The 22,456-nt window shown below is 33.9% G+C and overlaps 1 protein-coding gene and 1 non-coding gene across 2 annotated transcripts in view; both read left to right on the plus strand.

Annotated features, from left to right (window-relative positions):
- The first annotated feature begins 923 nt into the window (after positions 1-923).
- LOC123664615 overlaps positions 924-22,456 on the plus strand; it is an 82,867-nt gene continuing 61,334 nt past the window's right edge. The window contains exon 1 of the mRNA XM_045599133.1: positions 924-2,296. Within this exon, the coding sequence (XP_045455089.1) occupies positions 924-2,296 (1,373 nt within the window). The remainder of the gene's footprint in view (positions 2,297-22,456) is intronic.
- On the plus strand, positions 15,658-15,745 carry Trnai-uau. The gene is given in 2 exon segments: positions 15,658-15,695; positions 15,710-15,745. It is a non-coding gene; the product is annotated as a tRNA-Ile (tRNA).

The following is a 22,456-nucleotide window of genomic DNA, read 5'->3' on the forward strand; positions in this document are numbered from 1 at the left end:
TATATAAAGGAAGATATAAATTTGTGAAGATAGGAAGAGAAAGAGTTACGTTTCATTACTTTTACTTCAGTCATGTGGTCAAAAGTACCTACACTCGTTTTTTTTTTTTAAGTTTTTATATTAAATTGATTTAGCTTATTTCTTTTAAGTTAATTAATATGAATTATTCATCATAATTATTATGAACAGTATTCCATGTAATTAAGTAGATAATTAAAAATTTATGTGAATCAGTTGGCTGTAACTTAAAACATAGAACGAAATGTAAACAATTATAAAAATTAAACTGATGTAACGACAAAACAAAAAAAATACGCTAAACTTTAAGAATAGTAATATATCTTCAAACGATTCGCTAAGAAATAAAATTCACCATTACACAGTAATTGAACATTCAAATACGATAGTTAAACCCTCAAAAACAATCTTTTAAAAAGTGTCACTAAAGCTAAGATATTCGACGTAAACAAAAAACTTAAATTCGTTCTCCACAGCGTTCTAACGTTATACGAGTTTGACTCTTAAATCTTTTGATTTAAGGTTGAGTCTGATTCATGATTTTTAATCAATAGCAAGAATCTCAGCTATCCATCCTCTGAATCTTCTTTCATCCCTATAACTATTCGAAGATCACCCGATCAGAATTTAAATCGCTCTTTTGAATTGAATCACGCCTCCGAACAATTGGGATAACTTCAGAAAATTCCTATTACCATTCGTATAATAAATGTACCTAAACATTATTGTTGCATTCATTTGAATTTGCAGTTTAATTATAAATAGGTAAATAAGTTTAAATATAGTAATAAATTATTTATTTACATTTACAACAGACTTCAAAAAGGAGTTTATATTCCGAATGTTTTTTTTCATCGTGGGGAGCATCTAATAAGCTTCGGTTTGCGCCCCACAAGACAAACGCTATGGTTGTGACGCGCAAACTGAAGTATGACACCCCGCGTCTTCACATGGGCGGGGTCGACATTGTCCTGGCGAGCGAGATCAAGCTGCTGGGGGTCGTCATAGATCACAAACTCACCTTCAACGCCCACGTCGCGAACGTCTGCAGGCGCGCGCTCGCCTTTTATCACCAGCTGGCCCGTGCGGCTAAGGCCAGCTGGGGTCTCCATCCTGAAGTAATCCGCACTATTTACAGGGCGGTGGTTGAGCCCGTGATTTTGTATGCGGCTGCCGTCTGGGCGCCGGCCGTGGACAAGCTCGGTGTTCGCAAGCAGCTGAACGTGGTCCAGCGGGGCTTCGCGCAGAAGCTTTGCAGGGCATACCGAACCACCTCTCTGAACTCTGCATTGTTGCTCGCTGGGATACTCCCCCTCGACCTCCGTGTCCGCGAAGCCGCGAATTTGTACGAGGCGAGACGGGGGGTCCCCCAGCGGGTGATAGGGGATCGAGAGGTGGAGCGGATGTCCTCGGCTCTGCGGTCTCCGCACCCCGCCTCTCATATCGACCTCGAGTTCAAGCGCCTGGCGGACCAAGAACAGTTTACCGCAAACAGCGAGCACGCCTTTAATATCTTCACGGACGGAAGCAAGATTGAGGGCAAAGTGGGCGCGGCGCTGTCCGTATGGGCTGGCGCCGCCGAAACCAAAACCCTCAAGCTTGCTTTGCCGTCTTATTGTACGGTCTACCAGGCGGAACTCTTGGCGATATGTCGGGCGGCACGGATGGCCGCGGACACCTTGGCTGGATCCGTCGGGATTTATTCCGACTCCTTGTCGGCACTGCTCACGCTGGAGAACCCGGTAGCCCCCCATCCCCTAGCCGTTGAAGCGCGGGGACACCTGCGAAGGGCTCTGCTCCGGGACAAACGTGTTAGTTTGTTCTGGATCAAAGCCCACGCAGGGCTGGAGGGCAATGAGCGTGCCGACCATCTGGCCAAGGAGGCTGCGCTGAGGTCTAAACGCGCTTTTGACTATGACAGCTGCCCGGTTTCATTCATCAGGCGGAGCATTCGCATGCAATCGCTTGATGAATGGAACCAGCGGTATCGAGCCGGCGAAACGGCTGGTGTCACCAGGGTGTTCTTCCCTGACGCGATAGCCGCGTACAAAATCACGAGGAAAATAGGGGTGGACTGGTTTGTCACCCAGGCGTTGACGGGGCATGGCGGATTCTCCGAATACTTGTACCGCTTCAAGTGTAAGGAGAGTCCGTCGTGCGTCTGCGACCCTGGGTGCTCCGAGTCCGTCCTCCACGTCCTCCTGGAGTGTCCTGCATTTGCCTACGAGAGGCTTAGATTAGAACACCAAACGGGTGTGCAAATGGTGGAAAGGAACCTGTGTGAAATAATTGCAAACAACACAACTAGAGATCTGTTCCTACAATATTGTGTAAAAATAGTTAAAGCAGTTAATATTAGAAATAAGAATTAGTAAAATTATGTTTTCTGGATATAATTGTATATTGTAGTATAACATAAGCAAGTAAGATTTAAGTAGGAATAGTATAAGAATTAGAATAGCTTCCAATGTAAAATTAGTTGTAAATTTTCATTAGAAGTAATAATAAATGTGGAAGAGAATCTGTAAATATAACCTTGTAACAAATAAAATAGTAGTAAGAAAAGTAAATAAAATGTAAATAAAAATTGTTGTACCCAAACCCCACTCATTTCCCCAAGAGTTTATAATTTTAAGTAATACAGAAATAGTAGAAATAGATTAGATTAGATGGGAACCCACCCAGTGTGTGAATGAGGAATGAATGACAGAAAGACCTAGTATGCTGAATGAAAGTGCGAGAGGAATACTAGCGAGAACTGGAATGAATGAGTAGAGTAGGACAGTCTCACACCTACGTGTGGGGGTCTAGATAAAAAAAAAAAAAAAAAAAAAAAAAAAAAAAAAAAAAAAAAAAAAAAAAAAAAAAACCTAACCTAACCTAACCTAACCTAACCTAACCTAACCTAACCTAACCTAACCTAACCTAACCTAACCTAACCTAACCTAACCTTATATATATTCTTTATTGCACTTTAAAAAAACATAATTACAAGTCATTTTTACAAAGAATGTTGGCAAGGGCGAACTTATCTCTGTAAGAGATCTCTACCAGTCTACCCATGGTGGTGAGAGAAGATGTTATCGCGGGACTCATAAGTGCATTTGTGATAAAGTGGAAAAAAACTGCGTTTTGTTTATACTGCGTGTGCAGATTTCTTTTATTTGTCATGTTGTCAAATAGAGACGCGGCGAGTAGTTTTTGAATTATCCACTGTAATTTCTGTTGTCATTTTATGTAAATTGAATTATTACGCTTCGCTTCAGCCTGTCATATCCCACTGCTCTTGTTATAGTCCTCTTTCCCCGTGTAAGAGCAGGACCGAGGAAGGATAGGAAATAGAATAAATTATTATTTTGTATTAATTTTTATATTAAAAGGTCAATAAACAATGGATCCTATAATAAGCCTGTCTTTATTATTTAATGGAAGACTGAATATTGAATCTTAACAATATAGTAGTCTAAGTATTTGAGAGCTATTGTAATAAAGGATTCTATTCTATTCTACGAGTACGAAGACATTGTACTACAATTACAATAATACCCTTTTGTTACTTCAAGATTTATTGTTACTCGTGTACACAGATTAGCTTAAAAAAAATATGTTTTTGTAAGGGTTTTAAAAAACTCTTAGCTGTCTTTAAATAAAAGAAGGTTCAGCGTTTGTTAGTAGGTACGTATTATTTGTATGTACATATTTTATATAGTAAGGAGACAAACAAGCGTACGGCCCACTTACTGGCGGTTAGCGTACTCTATGCTTGCAGCACCATAAGCGTACCCCCAATCACCGCCAGGAGCTCTGGCTCCTTTGGTAACCATTGGAACACAACAATGTTTGAAAGCAGGATCATTTAGTTGTGATTTTTTGTAAGGTGGAGGTACACGTGGACGTGCACTTTTAATTTGTAAGATAGAAATGTTTTGATCGCAAATGGTGTAAAGATGTAAATCTGTATTGTTTATACTATTTAGTAAGTTAAAGAACCCAGCTATTACTAAGGTTAATATTAGCTTCAGTTATTAACAAGTTGAAACAAACAAACAAATATTAGAACTTTATTTTATTAATACAGTGGCTGAGCTCCGCGGTTTCACACGCATTAATTTGTGAACAAAAAAGCACATTACCCTTCCTTGGTAAATGAACTATCTAACATAAAAATTAATAATTTTTTAAATTGAAGTGAAAGAAATTTTCGAATCGGTTCAATAGTTTCGGAGCCTATTCAATGCAAACAAACAAACAATCAAATATTTCCTATTTATAATATCAGTATAGATATATTTTATACGAATATTTAATAAATAAAACTATTACTTTCATGTAACATCACAATATTATCAAGGGACATTTACTAAACAAGCTCTTATTTTTTCCATTTAAGTAAAATCCAGATTGCCCAAGAAACGGTTGAGATAACGCAACGCTGTCACATTTCAGCTTTAAGTAATATATCATTTTAGCTTTGAAAAAGTTTTACGAGAAAAACTCTTTCTGATAAGCGAACGATGACAAAAAAAATATCTGATTGTGATATGAGGGCACAACTCAATATTGAGGTCATTTCTATTATATCACCAAACAAAATTTTGTGTGGTATGCATTTGTGGATGTTATTATTTCTTAATTTTAGCGTTTTCAAAAAACGATTATTTTCAAGGAAGGGTTTTCTCAATTAGACTGCATTTTTTTCTGTGCTACCTCATAACTTTTTAATGTGTGTGATTTTGATGATTTTTTTTATTGAAAGATGGTGCTTGTCGTGTGGTCCCATTTAGTTAAAAATAACCAAAATTCAGTCCTTTAAAATTAAAATAAATGTTCAAAAATACATGGACGTACTATAGCATAGACACTATCTGCTTTAAACGTTAGTAAACATACCACTAAACAAAGTTATCATATCCGTACAGAAGAAAGTATTACCTTTAGAGGTTTGCTACGTCAATGTAACATAGTAAAGCAAATATTGTATCTATTTCATTAAAGGTATGCGAATATTTTAGCAAACGGAACTCAAATATAATGTTTGCAGTAGCCAAATAACCGGAGTAAATATTTGTCACAGCCTGAGCAGTAATATGCCAACTCGGTGTTTGTCCCGTTAGGTACAAAACATTTGATAGCGCGTATAGACAGTAATGGATAAATACTGGATGTTTAGGTGGAACGTAATTAACTTTTTAATAAAAAAACTCTACTAATTTTTTGTTGAGTGTTTTGAGGGAACTTATGTGTTTTGTGTGTCAAACTGGTTCTTTATTTGCATGGTCGATGTAATTTATGGGTACCGTTTTGTTTCTATCGCCGTTCACTATTCGACATAGAACTCCCCAAGTTCGCGCCAATTACCTCGGTTGTCCGCCATCCTTATTTAGCTTCCACCAATCTTACGTAGATTATTGGTATATATTATATGATAGTTTATATGTAATATTTGAAGATGGCGTTTTATAGTGGTCATTAAAGTTAAGATGACTAAATTGAAATAAAAAATTTTACTTAGATAGGACAGCAATGCCGTTTTGTAACTTCCTACAGCAGAAAAATATGTATATCTCAATAATAGAAATTATATGTACTTTTTTAATACAAAAAAGTTGTGATACTATTGAGTAGTTGTGATACTATTGACTTGTGATATAGTACTTAGATTTTAGTTTAAGTTTGTAAGCCATTTCATGTTCTAAATTCTGGAAATAATAATGAGAATTTTTCTTTTAAACTTTAACATAAAAGTTTTTGTAAATCTATATAAAAATATATCAAGGAAATATATGTACGTAGCTATAAGTTTCGAAAGACTGCACCAAATTAGAAAGGTATTTTTTTTATTAAAGGCGCTGGGCGTTTTGGTCTGTCATACAGTCAAAAAATACAATAAACCCACTATACAATAACCCCACTGCACCGAGGCAAAGTTCTCAAAACATTGCATTACCGAAATAAACCAAACATATTCGTTAAGAAAGGTAAAAGAGAATAGTTTCTCCATTGCCGCAATAGTGAAAATTATTATTAAAGTTATATATAACTTTATTCAAATAGACTTCAAATGCACTTTCAACCGTAATTTAAGGAATTAAAATTATATTCGTTATTAATTTTAATTCATTAATTATACTAGCCCACTTCACTTCATTTTGCCTTTTTGATGATCGTACTCTGTTTTGTTTTAAAATCTCCTCTACCCCAAGGTTGTCTGGAAGAAATCGCTTACTTAGCGATAAGACCGCCTTTGTGCATATTATTATTTTGTAAGTTTTTATTTCTTTAAGATACCTATGTACTTTAACTTTTATGCACAATAAAGTATGTAGTATTTCTTCTTCTTCTTTTTCTAGCCCGTTGGCGCAGTTTGTAGTGGCCCCTGCTTTCTGTTCCGCGGGTTGCGGGTTTGGTTCCCGCCTGAGTCTGAGTGTAATATATATGTATTATTTGTATGTATATTAAAAAAATAGTTATAACAGTCGGATGTTACCTGTAACACAAGCATTAAGTTGTTTATCATAGGGACAGACGACCGTGTGTATATGTTATAAGATATTAATATTTATATTTAAAGTGACGCTATGACCGATACGGAATGTAGATTCCGCAGAGAAGAACCGGCAAGAACCTACGCAGTTACTCTTAAAAACAATCAAAAAACATTATATATAAAACAATAAAAACATTCAAGTAATATTAATGCAGTACGTCGTAAACAAAAGTAAATTTTACTGTTCATTGTATATACACTAAATAATAACTTACCTTTAACCAATTTATTATGTACATCATACATGAACAACGTGTTCTAATATTAACGGACAAAATATTACGTTGCGCATTGAAAACGTAAATATCCATATATATATATATATATATATATATATATATATATATATATATATTGTTTTGTCCTATACAACGTACTAATAAACTGGCGTCTTTTCATTTAACTCTTATTGAACTTGATATTATAATCTACATGTGCAACTTACTCGTCCTAATGCTTTAATAAAAATAATAAAATTAATTATTAAATAATTATTGTTTATGTATTACCGTCGTGTGTACGTTAATATCGTGTCAATAACACCACAAAGTCACCTGAGTTTTACATTTAAATCGGTTATTAAAAGAAAGTTTTATTTGTCTTCACAATTTTTTTTATTTTTTTTTTTGATTTTGGCGATTTTCGTTACGGTGTACGACTTAATGTATCGTAGTAATGAGCTGTACTTACTACTGCTTCATTTTAATTTTAGCTATGGTATGCCTCCATGATTCTCTCTATATGTCACTAAACGGAAGGAAGGCAGTTTAATAACATGTTGGATGTATTTATATATGTATATAGCTTTTTTTCTATTCATTTACCACCACCATGCTGCTACACAGCGGTTTGGCAGATATAAAAATATATTAAGTCACAACTTCCGTAAACGTTTCACTAGTGGGGCCTCTTTTTTATATAGGGAAGGCTTGTAGGTCAATATCCACCACGCAGCTACTAGGTTGAAATGAAACATGCCCAAAGTCTCTTAATCTATTCCTTTTCAACTAACATATTTGGTTTTACAGCTTGCCCATAAATATATCTAGGTTATAGATAAAATAGAATTTAATGGTAATACCCGAAAAAAAAAATCAGACATTTATAGCTGCGAGGAATCTTAAAATATATAAGCTAAGTATGATTACATATTCTGAAGTATTTTAACTACTTACATTTTTCTCAGGATACACGATGAAATATTCCAATCTTTATAGGTAGTTATTTTCATGGTATACCTTTCCCTAACATAAATATGAGCATAATAACAATACAGAGTTTATTTAGTGCTTCAATAACTTTTTATAGAAGTCATAACTAATTGGTTTCAATCCCAAACTCGGCAAATTATTTCTTATAATAGACGAATATCAATACTATAGTACACTCAAATCAAATGAAATGAAATAAAATCAAGAATTCCTTTATTCAAGTGGGCTTCAAAAGCAGTTTGAATAGTCATTCAACTGCCCCACTTTTGGGCACGTGAAAGCTTCTAGAATTAGAAGAACGGTTAGAGCGCAACGCTGCTTATATGTAGGTTGGCGGGTAATTTCCTACCATTAGCAAAAACTGATGATATTTGAAATAATCTGCTTCCGTATCCAGGAGTAGTGGGACTGTCGAGAACTGATGGCCAAAATTTTTCATAGAAATTCCAAGGTGATAGTGAAACTGTGCTATTCCTCAGTCATCTCTTACGACATCCATGAAAACACCCTTGTGTTTCAGTTTGCCTCCTTAGTGGTTATATTATTTATTGCCGTAACCACATAGCACAATGATCAATGACAACTTCACATGTTGTCTGAGTCATGGTAGTGTAGCAAGGTACATAGTGGGACTGTCGAGAACTGATGGCCAAAATTTTTCATAGAAATTCCAAGGTGATAGTGAAACTGTGCTATTCCTCAGTCATCTCTTACGACATCCATGGGAACACTGGGAGTGGTTATATTATTTATTACCGTAACCATATAACACAATAATCAACAATGACAACTTCACATGTTGTCCGAGTCATGGTAGTGTAGCAAGGTGCATCACTTGTACAAAGTACAATAAGGTACAGTACTTGTATAGTGTAGTAAGCTACTTACACGTAACCACATAACGAAAGAAACGCGACAGGTAGGACACAACAGAGATGTCTAGATATCTAGCTCCTAATTTAAAGCAGCCCGACTAGAGAAGTACCTCACTTACCGAAGATCATAGGTAAATTATATTAAATTGTGGCGACATATATCGCGCAACATACTAACTACATAATTAGAGAAAAATAACTTATTCTACATCGCGCTATCAAAGTTGTCAGAGCGATTGAGTATATATACAAGAACCCGACAACAACCGTTGGGGCGTTAGCCCACCAGACTCAACACCCGTCTGGTCGGAGGATCCTCCCTTTTCGATGGCGAACAAGGAATTCGACACCCTGTTCTCCAAATTGGTGGCCCCGACGTGATTCTTCACACTTCTCCAAAAAAATAACCTATGATCTCCTGTAGTGTAGTATTTGATTCGTTTATTTTCCATTTGATATGGTATTAATCTTTTTCTTAGACTAGTAAGCTTTTGTTGTGCCTATTTAGACAGTCAATCTAAAAGGGTAAAAACTCCAATCATGTGTCGGAGCTGACATACACACTTTGTATATTTTAAATTTAAATTCATTTCTATTTTAGGGATGTTTCTTTACTGACCAAATTATATTGGTACCTAAATCTGTTTTACTTACTTCCTTTTGTTCGTTTGGTTTTCCTTTGGAATATATAAAAAAAGTAACTAATATAATAAATAACAGCTCACACTTAATGACCCCCAGTGGGATTTTGTCCTATTTTGGAGGTCCAGAAACACGCATAATTACACAAGCATAAACACCCAGACACTAACAATCATCTATACGGCCAGTACAAGCGTTTGTCATGTGCGGAGATTGAACCTGCGATGCTAGCGCAACAGTGATTGCTGTGAATACGTCTCCGTCTTTTCTATTACTAATACCAAACTAATTCCTTTCATATTCGTCATCAGTTTCATTGCAAAGACTGTAAGATGGTAAAAATTGTTTGATTACCGTCTTTAAAAGTAACGTTTTTAACCTGTGAATTCCGGCCATCATTTGTTCTCTATTTAAAAAAAGTCAGAACATTATTTAAAATCAAAAATTTATTTAGTATTAAGCAACATTTGAAACCAAACGGATACAAAACTCCTTGACGATTTTTTAATTTTATTTTTATAAATAATTAAAGAATTCACGTGAGCTGTATCTTCTAATATATAAAATTCTCGTGTCGCGGTGTTTGTAGTTAAACTCCTCCGAAACGGCTTGACCGATTCTCATGAAATTTTGTGTGCATATTGGGTAGGTCTAAGAATCGAACATCTATTTTTCATCCCCCTAAATGTTAAGGGTAGTTCACCCCTAATTTTTTTTTAATTTTTTTTAGATAAATTATTAATTTTTTATTTTATTTTGATTTGGCGTTGAAAAATACATACAACGCTAAATTTTCACCCATCTACCACCAACCCCTATTTTTTATTTTTAAATAACGTTTAGCCGCAAGACAACGTTTGTCGAGTCAGCTAGTCTAAATATAAAATTTGTCCTTGTTTAAATAGACGAACTACTTCGGAAGACTCGTTCCGCGTGATACCTTTCGTGAGCACGTCTGTATTCATAATAAAAAACATTCTACGAGCAAAATTAATTTTCATATGCGGTTGTTTAGTTGTATACGGCAGATAGTATTAATATTTCAATTTATCGATGGTTTAGGGCTAAGACAAATACTATTGAACTGTTTTGCAGAAGTACGGGATTTATAACACCTACAGAACCCCTTTTAAAGAAACGCAGTTAAGAGTCGAACATCCTATACATATATCTGATGGTAAGCGATTACCGCAGCTTATAGACGTCTGCAACACCAGAGCATCGCAAACGTATTGCCGACCCTATCTCCAATCCCTAGGAGCTGTGGTCACCTTACTTACCACAAAACAACACTGCTTGATAGCAGTGCTATTTAACTGTGATCTTCTGTGAGGTCGATGTACTTTCCCAGTCGGGCTGCTCTAGATTTTTTGCAGGGTATTTTCCTGCTGCTGCATCTACCTCAGTTTTATTAGTATCGAAATAATTAATTATTTCTTAATATTTCGGTATTGTTATTTTATATACCTAGTGTTTAATTGTTTTTCAATATTATTCAATGAACAACCGAGGCCAAGTTCACGGAAATTATTAAAATTAATTGTTCTCGTTAGGCACTAATGAATATGCATATACCTACGATAATAAAACCTTGAACTTTCCTTCTGGGTAATACTTTAAATTGATTAGAAATAAATATTCATAAAAAATAAGATTGTCCGATTTTTTTCATAATCTATTCTAACTTAATGCTGAAATATTTGTTTGTTTGAACGCTCTATTCTCAAGAACCACTGCTTCGAATTAGAAAAATTATTTTTGTGTTAGATGGTCCCTTTCCCGAGGAAAACTATCGTCCATAAATTGTTTTGGTACCTTTTTTTTCTCAAATATACGCTGGTAAAACTGTAGGCCACAGCTAATCTATAATATAAAAATAAGTCGCTGAATGTGTTGCTAAGCGCAAAACTCGAGAATGGTTGGACCGATTTCGCTAATTATTTTTTTTAAATATTCCTTGAAGTACGAGGATGGTTCTTACGGAGAGAAAAATTCTAAAAAAAAAAAAAAAATTTTCTGAAAAAGTCTAAAAACAACACTTTTCTATACTCCCATACAAAAGATTTGTGATAATACTTAAAAGTCAATTTGAACTTTAATACCATACGATAAAGTTTGTGTTAGGCGATACGAAGTTCGCCGGGTCAGCTAGTTATCTATATATGTATAGAAATTAATGAAAAATTAACTTACACAACAACAAGTTACATTTAATGAAAATGTAACTTCTGAACAGTCAAGTATGTGTTGTTGTGTATGAAAGAAAAATATCGACATATTTCCAAAAAAAATGGCCGAACAACATTCGTTGGGTTAGCTGGTATTATGGGCTTTGCTTGCAATAAATATTATTATACTAGGTGAAGAAAGAAGCCTTTGCCCAGCTGTGGGATGTTACAAACTGAATCATCGATCAAATGTTATTATTATATTTTTACAATACTTACAAAAGTCCTGCGTCCACCGCTTACCCAGCGTGGTAACCATTGCCCCGATAATTTCGATGCAGGCACTTCGGCCGTAAGATCGCCGGTAAGTGCTGGATGAGGACTGCGAATAACTGGGAAGTTTGGCGCAAACTTGAGGAGGCTTATATCCAGCAGCGTTCCGTGATAGGCTGAAGCGATTTACAAAACTTATGAATTCAAATCCTAGGCAAGAACTCTTACATAGGTAGGTAGGGTAGACGAGAATTCCCGTCATATGAATGTACCGTAAAACTCCAAGGAACGATATTAGTTTCAATTTTTACATATCTCTGTTTTGTAATATTTACGCTGACACGCTCATATATTTTATGAGATTGTATCCACGTCTCGGTTTGCTAGGACGTTAGAAAGGAGAGGCTTTTTATTATATTTAATGTAAAGTTTCGTATAAAAAGTAAAATTTTCGATGTTTTAAAACCGATAAAAAACACGTTGTTGATGAAGGGACTGAACCTTCCATCAGGTTAGTTTTTATTAATTTATTGATTGCTTTTGAAATAAGACTTCAAAATATTCCGTCTTGTAATGGACATTCAAATATATAGTTCAACTAGCCGCGACCCGTGCCCACTTCGTTGGGCGTTAATTATTATTATATTAAACAAATAACATACTTTAAAAAACAAATTTTATAGCACTTAAATAAATAATAATATGTTGCTCCCGTGTATTTATTATTTTAAATTACAGAACCAAATAACATACTTTAAAGAACAAATTTTATAGCACTTAAATAAATAATATGTTGCTCCAACGCCATCTATCAAAAACCGAGAAAACGTCGTCGATAGACTAAAATAAGACTAAATTAATAACGTCGAAAGACTAATAAATTGTTTTCCAATAGCAATAGATGGCGCTAGTTTATTTACCATTTTGATATTATATTTTAATCTTTTTCTTGTTTACCGAATTTTTTGTTCCATTACAATACAATATAGCCTATGTCACTCCTGAATAGGGTAGCTTTCTGTTAGTGAAAGAATTTTGATGATCGGATCTGTATTTGCGTAGATTACCCCCTACATACAAACAAAGTTATAAACTTTACCTCTTTATAATACCAGCATAGATGATAAGAGCTTGGACTCTAAACGTCAAGATCGTAGATATACAGAATGTAATAAAAGTGGGTACAGTTAATTTTGAGATTTTATTTAAAAAATCGCATCATAAGTGATGGCACGACCCAACATACACAATACAAACCTTCTTACTACCAGCAATTCCCACTAAGGCGGACTTATTAATTAGCTTAAGTCATAAATAAATTAATTGAAAAAATTAAAAAATAAACAAACAATAATTTTATTTGCTCGTAAACGAAAAAAAAAGCCGAGTTCAATCACACCGACTGTTTGGGACCAGTGCTCTGTGCCGCGGTGGTTAGGGAAAACTGGATATCCGAATGCTGGTTAATGAAGTGGACTGTATTTTAATCGTATCGTATATTGTTGTAAATTGGTAGGAATCTCCTAGGCGATGTAGAAATGATCAATGAGCGGATTTTATGATAACTTATCTCCAATAAGGATTGCAAGGGTGGGCGTTAACAATGAAAATTTTAAATGTATGTAACTCCAAAACTACTGAACCAATTTTTATCAAATTTTGTAATCATCAGTAATTTGGTCCAACTTGGGAGATAGGGTAGTTTTTATCTCAATCGAACCTGGTAGGTGACGCTGCTATCGGTATGTAACTCGCAAACTACTGAACCAATTTTTATCAAATTTTGCAAGCATCTATAATTTAGTCCAACTTGAAAGATAGGGTAGTTTTTAGGTATTTGCATCACAAAAATAATTAATGCTCAACGAAAAGGACACGGGTCGGCTAGAAATAATAATAAACGGTTCACACTCAACGACCCCCAGTAGGATTTTCTCCTTTTTCGGGGGTCCGGAAACACACAATACACAAGCACAAACGCCACAGACCACGATAAACATCTATATGGAAAATACAAATATCTGTCGTGAGCGGGCATCGAACCCGCGACCGCCAGCGCAACGGCCTTTGCTGAAACCGCTACACGAACGCGTCGTCGTAAATGTATTAAATATTTACGAAAATGTGTATGAAAATACAAAGTACACTTTTGTGTTATTGGATACAAATATTTAATGATGTAAAGAAAGTGTTTTCTCGTCGTATCCAATTTAATATTAATATTTATTCTAGCATTGAAAATAAACATCTGATTGCTTCACTTTCTCCAATTCTACTTGAGATTTGCTTAATTTTTTTTTATTTTTTTTTTATTAACAGAACCAAACAAAGTTAGCTTACGGGTTGGTGGATAATTTTCCAACGTGAATAGCAATCCTTTTGGCCAATTTTGGGACTTTTTCGGGCTGATTCAGTTTAAGGTTTCAAAAAATAATCGATTATTTTGTAATTACAATTGAATTTTAAAAATTGTTTATGTAAATAATAATAATCGGTTTTTAATTAAATCCATTGTTTTATGTAAACGGTGACATGTAAAGAAAGGTCTGCTGAAAAATTTCGCCTAATTGATGCGGTAATTTTAATCAAGATCAAGAAATGAATCGATAATTTATAAATCTCTTTTTTCCTCTACGTCTCACAACCCTAATTCAATTTGAGTTAGTATACCTATATTTTACGGTTATAGTACCACGTTTCACTAGTCCTGTCTACTAAGTCACGAATATGTAAAAAAAAATATTGTTCTGTGTGTGCAAGCAATATCGCTGAGTACGTTTCACGAGACGCAATTTAAGAGATCCTGACTCGGTCTCATTACTTAGACTGGATGTTGTTGCTTGTGCACATCGTACGTGTATTTAAAAATTACTTTTTAAATGATATTTTTAGCTATTTATTGAATTGAGGTACTTTAATTTTTTTTTTTTTTTTGAAGTTATACTTCTTTTTGCGCGTTAAGGAAAAATGATGAGAGTAAATTTTTACGATGCGCGCGCACACCGTGATAAAAAACTGACACCCTGAAGCTAGCTAGTCAACGAAGACGAAGTTAGTAAAGTTAAATTAGCTACACAATGAAGTGTAACTTCTTACGTTCATTCATATGTACACACATACACATACACTTTTTTATTTTATTTAAGTAATCAAATAATATCAATAAAGTTACTATTTTGAAATGCACAAGTAAAAGTTAGAAAAGTTACATTAAATTAGAAATTACTTTTTATCATTGTCTTTTTTTTTTTAATAGACTAACTATCAGTAAAACCAGCTGTAAATATTGCCAAAAAATCTGTTACTAGGGTCGCGGTTGCTCCTGAGGTATTAAATAAACATTGTATTATTTAAAAATTTACAAATAAGCAAATTTCATAACAATCTGAATATATTGATAGAACAAAAATATACCCAACAATAGAAACCTAGATGCGTGGTATTGGAACACACGAGTGCCTTTTATCTCCCTTCAAAGGGAAATTTATGAGCCCATACTTATATTCGTGACTATCACACCGACACACATCCCTATAAGTAAAAAAATGTGATAGGTTTTTTTTATATAATATCAAAATCCCTTTTTCTCCTGACGATGATCCATGATGACATGGTTCTTTTTTCACACATATATTTTGATATTAAAATAGAAAAAAAAAGTTTTATTGACAACACAGATATTTTTTTTGTTGCGTATCATGCAGAAGTACCAAACAGAAAAAAAGTTTTGTTCAGGACAAAAATCAAAATAAAAAAAAAATGTAGAAGTATTAAGTACTCATTAAATATCTTTATCCATAAATTTTTGAAGTAACGTTGAAGGTCAGCGCTCAATATCGGTTCCGATAACTATATTTAGGGATATAAGATTTCATCCCAATAGAGCTTGTTAAGCAGTTACAATTTTGACGGTAGTCCAACAAGCTCCAGTGGCGCAATCGGTTAGCGCACGGTACTTATACGACAGTACTAGGCATGCCGGGGTTGTGAGTTCGAGCCTCACCTGGAGCAAAATTTTTGTATGTAGTAGGCAAACTTTCAAATATCGAAAAACTATTTTTTAAACACATTATATGATATATCTGAGCTACGAACTCGTAGAATACTTTGATTGCCCCAACAGCAGTTGGTAGTGATCTCACTTTCCGTTCCAGAATGTCTGAATCCCATTTCGAGTCTGGTGTAGTTTTTATAAATATAAATGCATAACGCTTTTATTTAAAATCAAAACTATAAATTTTAATATCAGTTGGATGTTATCAGAAACAAAGACATTAATTTTGTCCTGTATGTACGTGTTTTATGTAACCTATATGAATATTATATATTTATATATAGGTATAATCTATAGATATATTTATAATAAAAAAAAATGACTATATCAGCCAGCTGATACCTAAAACAACAAGTACCTTAGGAAGAAACAACCTTGTAATTAAAAAGTAAGTGTAGGTACTTGTAAGGTAAAAAACATTTAATGTATTTTTAATTATTTAAAATCAAAATCAAAATCAAAAATATCTTCATTCAAATAGGCTTCAAGAGCACTTTCGAATCGTCATTTTACAAATTAAAAATTTAAAAATAAATTATTGTATTTGTAGAAGTAAAGCTACCACCGATTAGGAAATTAGATTCTGCAGAGAAGAATCGACAAGAAACTCCGCAGTTACTCTTTTGATAAATAATATATAAACTGTGTTTTAGTACAAAATTAGTAACATGTTGCATGAAGTACAGCGTCACTAAGTCCACACATCTTTATCAACTATGTAATCCTGCACCGACTAATAAGCTTTATCTATTAATTTTTTTTAGTGTTTTTTAAGCTTATTTTCAAGTGTTATCACCATTACAGTGTAACAGAGGGACCGTTGTCTCAAGTTGCCAGGATCAGATGTATTATATGTGAGCTTTCCCAAAACTCGGTATAAATTATATATCACTCTTACACTGAGCATTTACCTTGAAGCGTCGTCATGTTGATGTTATTTATGTCTTCCATTAGCTTTATGTTGTGTTCTGGTATTATTCCAATCACAACTTTAATTTTTCTACAGTTTAATATATCTACAGTTATGATATTATTGGCTAGATATCGTGATATTAACTAGGTTGACATTTGACATTTGGCTACAGCTACTCCACTGTGAGTATGAAAGTTTTACTTCTTTAATTTGTTTTGTCTTTTTCTTAATTAATTTCGTCGTTTCAATTATATATACATGTATATTTCTTCTATATATGTTCGGGAATAAATTCGTCGTTTATGAACCGATTTTGATAATTATTTTTTTGTTGGAAAGGAAATATCCCAGGGCATGAGAGTGGTACCATGATAAGGAAACCAGGATCTGATGATGGAATCCCAGAGAAATCGAGGGAAACCCTCGAAAATCGTAGTGACGACTAATGCGTTTGTTAATTTTTTTCGTCTACTTACATTGTATTACTTGTCGATGTAATTGAAGTCAGTTTGTTTCGTTTGCGAGCAAACACAATTATTATACATATTTTAAACTGTATACTATTTTAAAATATTTTTGTAAATATAATAAATTTCTACGTGAGCAAAACCACGGGTAAACACTTAATAGATACACATGTCAAATATTACCCCCTGCTCTTGTAGTCGTAAATTGAACTTTATAGCCTATACTCCAAATTATATAAAAAATCACTTCCTTTAAAATTCGAACTATAAACTGGAATTAACGACTCGAAACAAATATAGGCAAAATATGTTATGACGTTACGGAAAAATATGTTTGGCCGGTGCGAGAAATCTTTTTTATTTTTTTTTATTTTTTATTCTTGTATTTAAGGTCTTTAATGAGCTCTTTCAATGAAGTACCATAAATGCATTGTACATTTAGTACAAATCAATATGGCCCTTTACAGCATGTAATTTAAATGAATATTTTCGAAGATATTACAGAATAGAAAAGGCCGGGACATAACGGTTGCGGCACTACCCGCCGGGGATATTGCTTTGGCCCATTGCTTACTACGCCTGCCTAGAGATATGAACTCTCTGGGATCAAGCCCCACGACTTGTATAGTTTTTTTTATTCTTTGTCCGGGCCTACCGCCGGGGCGAGGTGGCGAATGCTAGCGCGACCCCATCTCGCCCCACCCAGGCGGAGGACTGCTCACACGTGGTGGTTTTTTAGTCAGTAGGAGTCTGACATAACCCTCTGGCGCTGGAGTGTATCCATGATGGATTTTCCCCAAGTAAAAAAAAAAATTACCGGCCGGGGGGTGCCCATGCCGGTGCGCCGCGACAATTTTTTCGAAATTGTATGTTCGTACTTTAGTCTGTATTAAGGTTAATTTTAAACCGCATTTATAGTAAGTACATTAGGTTGGATAGGATTAAACTAAAACCATAATTTATCATTCAGTAACCTGTAAAGAAAACATGTTTGTATTTGACAAAAAAGCTGCGGTCGTTGTATATATTTATAAATATAATTTTATACGTTGTTTTCTGTAAGTTGTAAAAAGTTCTTTAATGTTTCATTCTTTTGTATGTCATGAAAGAAAATTATCCACAAGAACATGAGGTATTTTGTCAAATTATGTTAGATTATAGACATCACATTTCGTATCTCGAATTTCTTTCATACCTTTTACTCTAAGTATCTATTCTAATACAAATTAAGTTTCATAATGTAATCTATAATTTATGATAAGCTAAATTACAAAAAACTTGCAATGAGAATATATTATATTGTCAAACACAGGGTAAAACTGGGTCACCGAGGAAAAGTCGCCAGTCTAACGGTCTTTTACAGATTGTAGTTTGGGAAGTGTGCCCCTACTAACTTTGACATATCTATAATATAAAAATGAGTCGCTGAATGTGTTGCTAAGCGCAAAACTCGAGAACGGTTGGACCGATTTCGCTAATTCTTTTTTTTAAATATTCCTTGAAGTACGAGGATGGTTCTTACGAAGAGAAAAATTCAAAAAAAAAAAAATTAAATTTCCTGAAAAAGTCTAAAAACAACACTTTTCTATACTCCCATACAAAAGATTTGTGATAATACTTAAAAGTCAATTTGAACTTTAATACCATACGATAAAGTTTGTGTTAGGCGATACGAAGTTCGCCGGGTCAGCTAGTTTAAAATATATTTCTATTCGTAATTACGAATCTAAAAAGTAATTCATTAATTGAGATGAAACAAACTAATTGACTATTTTACCTTCTGCTGTTAAAGTCTATTCGTAACTTAAGCTTGAAATAAACTTTATCCGCTGAACTGGCTCTAAGTGTTAACATATTTATCATAGAAACATATTTTATATTTAATAATCTTCCTCATTACATTAGCTACTAGGCAACGTATATTTCGCGTCATCTTGTTATAGTGTAATATACTTTTATACTTTGCGAGATTATAACTCGTCCGATTATTATACGAGATTTAACGAGATTACGATTTACGTGTGATACTCATTAATGTGATGTAATTTAAGCCATTTTCCAAATGTTTACTTTGTATTTATTTATACAGGAATTTATTATATTATATATAATTATATTTGCAAATTAAAATTTTAATTTGTAATTTAGGTGAATATATTAAATTTTTTAAATGTTTTAACACTTCATAAAATAAATATTTTAAATATTTTTACACGTCGAACATATTTATATATCAACACTTCAGATATTTTCTGATTATTTTTTGTCCTTTCACGATGCTTTTTGTTTTTTGTTTTTTTTTTTATTTCGGGTTCGATTCCCACTCGGGATGGTTATTTGTACAAATATTTGTTTCCGGTTTGGACGTCAGCCCTCGCGAGTCACCCTACCTTGCGTCGGAGCTCTAGTTATACTGTCGGTCCCGGTTGTTATCGTAAATACCTGATAGAACGTTATTCAAAGTAGTTAGAAATTTATTTATTTTTTAACTCTGCGAACTGAAAAATATATTTTTTTGCAAATTCCACGTGGACGAAGTCGCGTGCACAGCTAGTTGATTGGTATAATGATTCCTCAGACAGGACAAAGTTATTTCGTATAATTTTTATTCAGCTACGAGTAAGTACGTACTTAAAGAAATAGTTTTTTTTTAATAAACTTACAACGATCCCGTAGTTAGATTAGCGTATTCGAACAAAAACTAGCTCCCTAACTGTATTATAGTTACAATTAGAACGAGTTATTCGAAACTTTTATCAAAACCTAAGCATTGTCAGGAGTGTGAAAAAGCGCGTAACTCACGTGAATGGGGTAAATTTTTCAAACTCTAGTAATAATGGAGCAACAAGCAACACGGAACAGCGCTCCGTTCCATTATGAAATGAAAAATGATGTAAATTTTACATATATTATATTTTATTTCGTTAAAAATTACCGTTACTCGTGATATTGCTTCAGAGTGAATTTTGTTGTTAATGTTTTTGATGTACGTGCGTAATTTTTATTTTATAATCGAATATTACTTTTGTGTTTTAACCGTTTCTAAGATGATTTTTTTATAGGGCTGTCAATAATTTTGATTGCGTTTGTGTTTATTTTTGGAGTTTATTATAGCTTACCCCTTAAGAATCAATATTCATATAAGACCCCAGGTTGATAAAAATAAGAGGATTAAAATCTACTACACAAATGACCTTATTACTTTTCTCGTAACGCCATCTATCGAAACCTAATAGGTTTTCGATAGATGGCGTTATTTGATTCGTTTCTTTACCATTTGATACGCTATTAATCTTTTTCGTAGACTAGTAAGCCTTTTTATGCCTATTTAGACAGTCGATCTGAAGGAGTAAACTCCAGTCGTACGTCGGAGCTGATTCACACCCTTTTTTTTCTTTTTGTCGAAATCGACAGAAAGTTTTTTTCTTTTTTCAAAGAAAATGACACTTAATCTGCGATAATATAGTACAGCTTATTTTTTAGTCTGTATATACTCTATATTAGTCCCTGAAGCAAAACGTTATCCTATAGTTTTTTTTTTTTTTTGTATTCTGTCATATGTTTGTCTAATATTTTAATTGGTAGACCTAAACCTGTTAACCGATAGCAATGTTTGGATATCTAGCTTATCTTAAGCTGGCGCAGCGTGGGAATAGTCGTAAATGAAATGTCATAATACCTGTGGTTAAATAAAAATATTTAAAAAAACCTAAAAAAACACGCTTTTATAAATAAACCAAACTAAAAAGGAATAATCTTATCAAATTAGTGTATTGTCATTGGACCTCGATAAGTCTACTAAGTTTGAGTGTAATCTAAACGTTTGAAGTGAGTCAAAATGAAGTCCAAAAGAGTCGGTTACAAACATCCAAACATACAGATGAAGCTAATAATAAGCGTGTAAAAATGGTCTGAAAAGAACAAAACAAACCGAGTAATAGCTGCTAGCATTGAGACGATTGGTCGTCAAATTATTGTCTTTAAGTTACAGATACTTATAATATTACTAGTTTTCAATAAAATTATAGTTTACTATAGTTGTTGTGGAGTAAGGAAAAGTTGGAAAGTGTTTTATAAACGAGCGGAGACCGCTGAGCCTTTAAAACTTTATCCAGACGCTAAGTTCGCATGTATTCCATTCGCAATGTAGGCTATAAAATGAGTTTTTATATACTTAGTAAATATTTTAAAATTTTACTTCAGCTTATCGCATTCCAAAAATATAAAAAAACCGCCAAAATTGACTAAAAATAGCAAAAATGCATTTATGCAAATGATTTTTTTTTTAACTAGCACAAGTAAGAAAAAAGTGTAATTTGTTTGACTATAATTAATGACTATTGGCGTTCGTTCAATATTTTTTATATTATATGATATTAGTTTTCGTTGTCTGTGTTTTAAATTTATAAATTAAGACTTAGAGACTATTTTTTAACTTATTTCAATTTTATGTTAAATTCTACGAGTATAAAATGTCAAAGTTATTAGCTAAAAAATTGTTGATGTTAACGCTGTCACTTTTCATATTTCTTCAAATATTTATATAATTTTTTAAGTAAAGTGTCAATTTCAGTTGTCACGAAGTTTCTAATTTTATCATTTTTGGTTCTATAATCTAATTATTGAAACCTGTCTTTGCAAATACTGCTAGCATTATAAATACTACTTCACAATTTAGGTTGTAACATTCCACTACTGGGCATAGGCCTCTTTCCCCATGTAGGAGAAGGATCAGAGCTTAATCTACCACGCTGCACCACTGCGGGCTGACAGATATATTCCCTACTATGAGTAACGATCGCTATCAGTGTATATGATAACAACCGGGACCAACGGTTTAACGTGCCCTCCGAGAGACGATGGGGAGGTCCACAAGGAAAGACATCCAAACCGGAAAGAAATATTTTTAGAGTTACAAATATAGCCTAGCAGAGCTCGCAAATCGCCGGTGTTTTAGGCGCCTATACGACACACACACCACTGAACCAGAGCACTTTTATAAATATTATTCTTAACTATGCAGTTATTAGTGTGATTATAATAAATCATCACTCATCACTTCAGCCTATCGCAGTCCACTGCTGGACATAGGCCTTCACAAGTCGCTCCAAAAATAGCATGAGTCATTTGTGTTGCCCATAGACACCACGCTGGGGAGGTGGGTGTCGTAAGAGGCGACTAAGGGATAACACAGTTCCGCTACCACCTTGGAACTTAAAAAGCCGACCGGTGGCGGGATAACCATCCAACTGCTAGCTTTGAAATACACAGGCCGAAGACGGGCAGCA

Source organism: Melitaea cinxia, chromosome 22, assembly GCF_905220565.1.
Source record: "Melitaea cinxia chromosome 22, ilMelCinx1.1, whole genome shotgun sequence".
NCBI classification, from domain to species: domain Eukaryota; kingdom Metazoa; phylum Arthropoda; class Insecta; order Lepidoptera; family Nymphalidae; genus Melitaea; species Melitaea cinxia.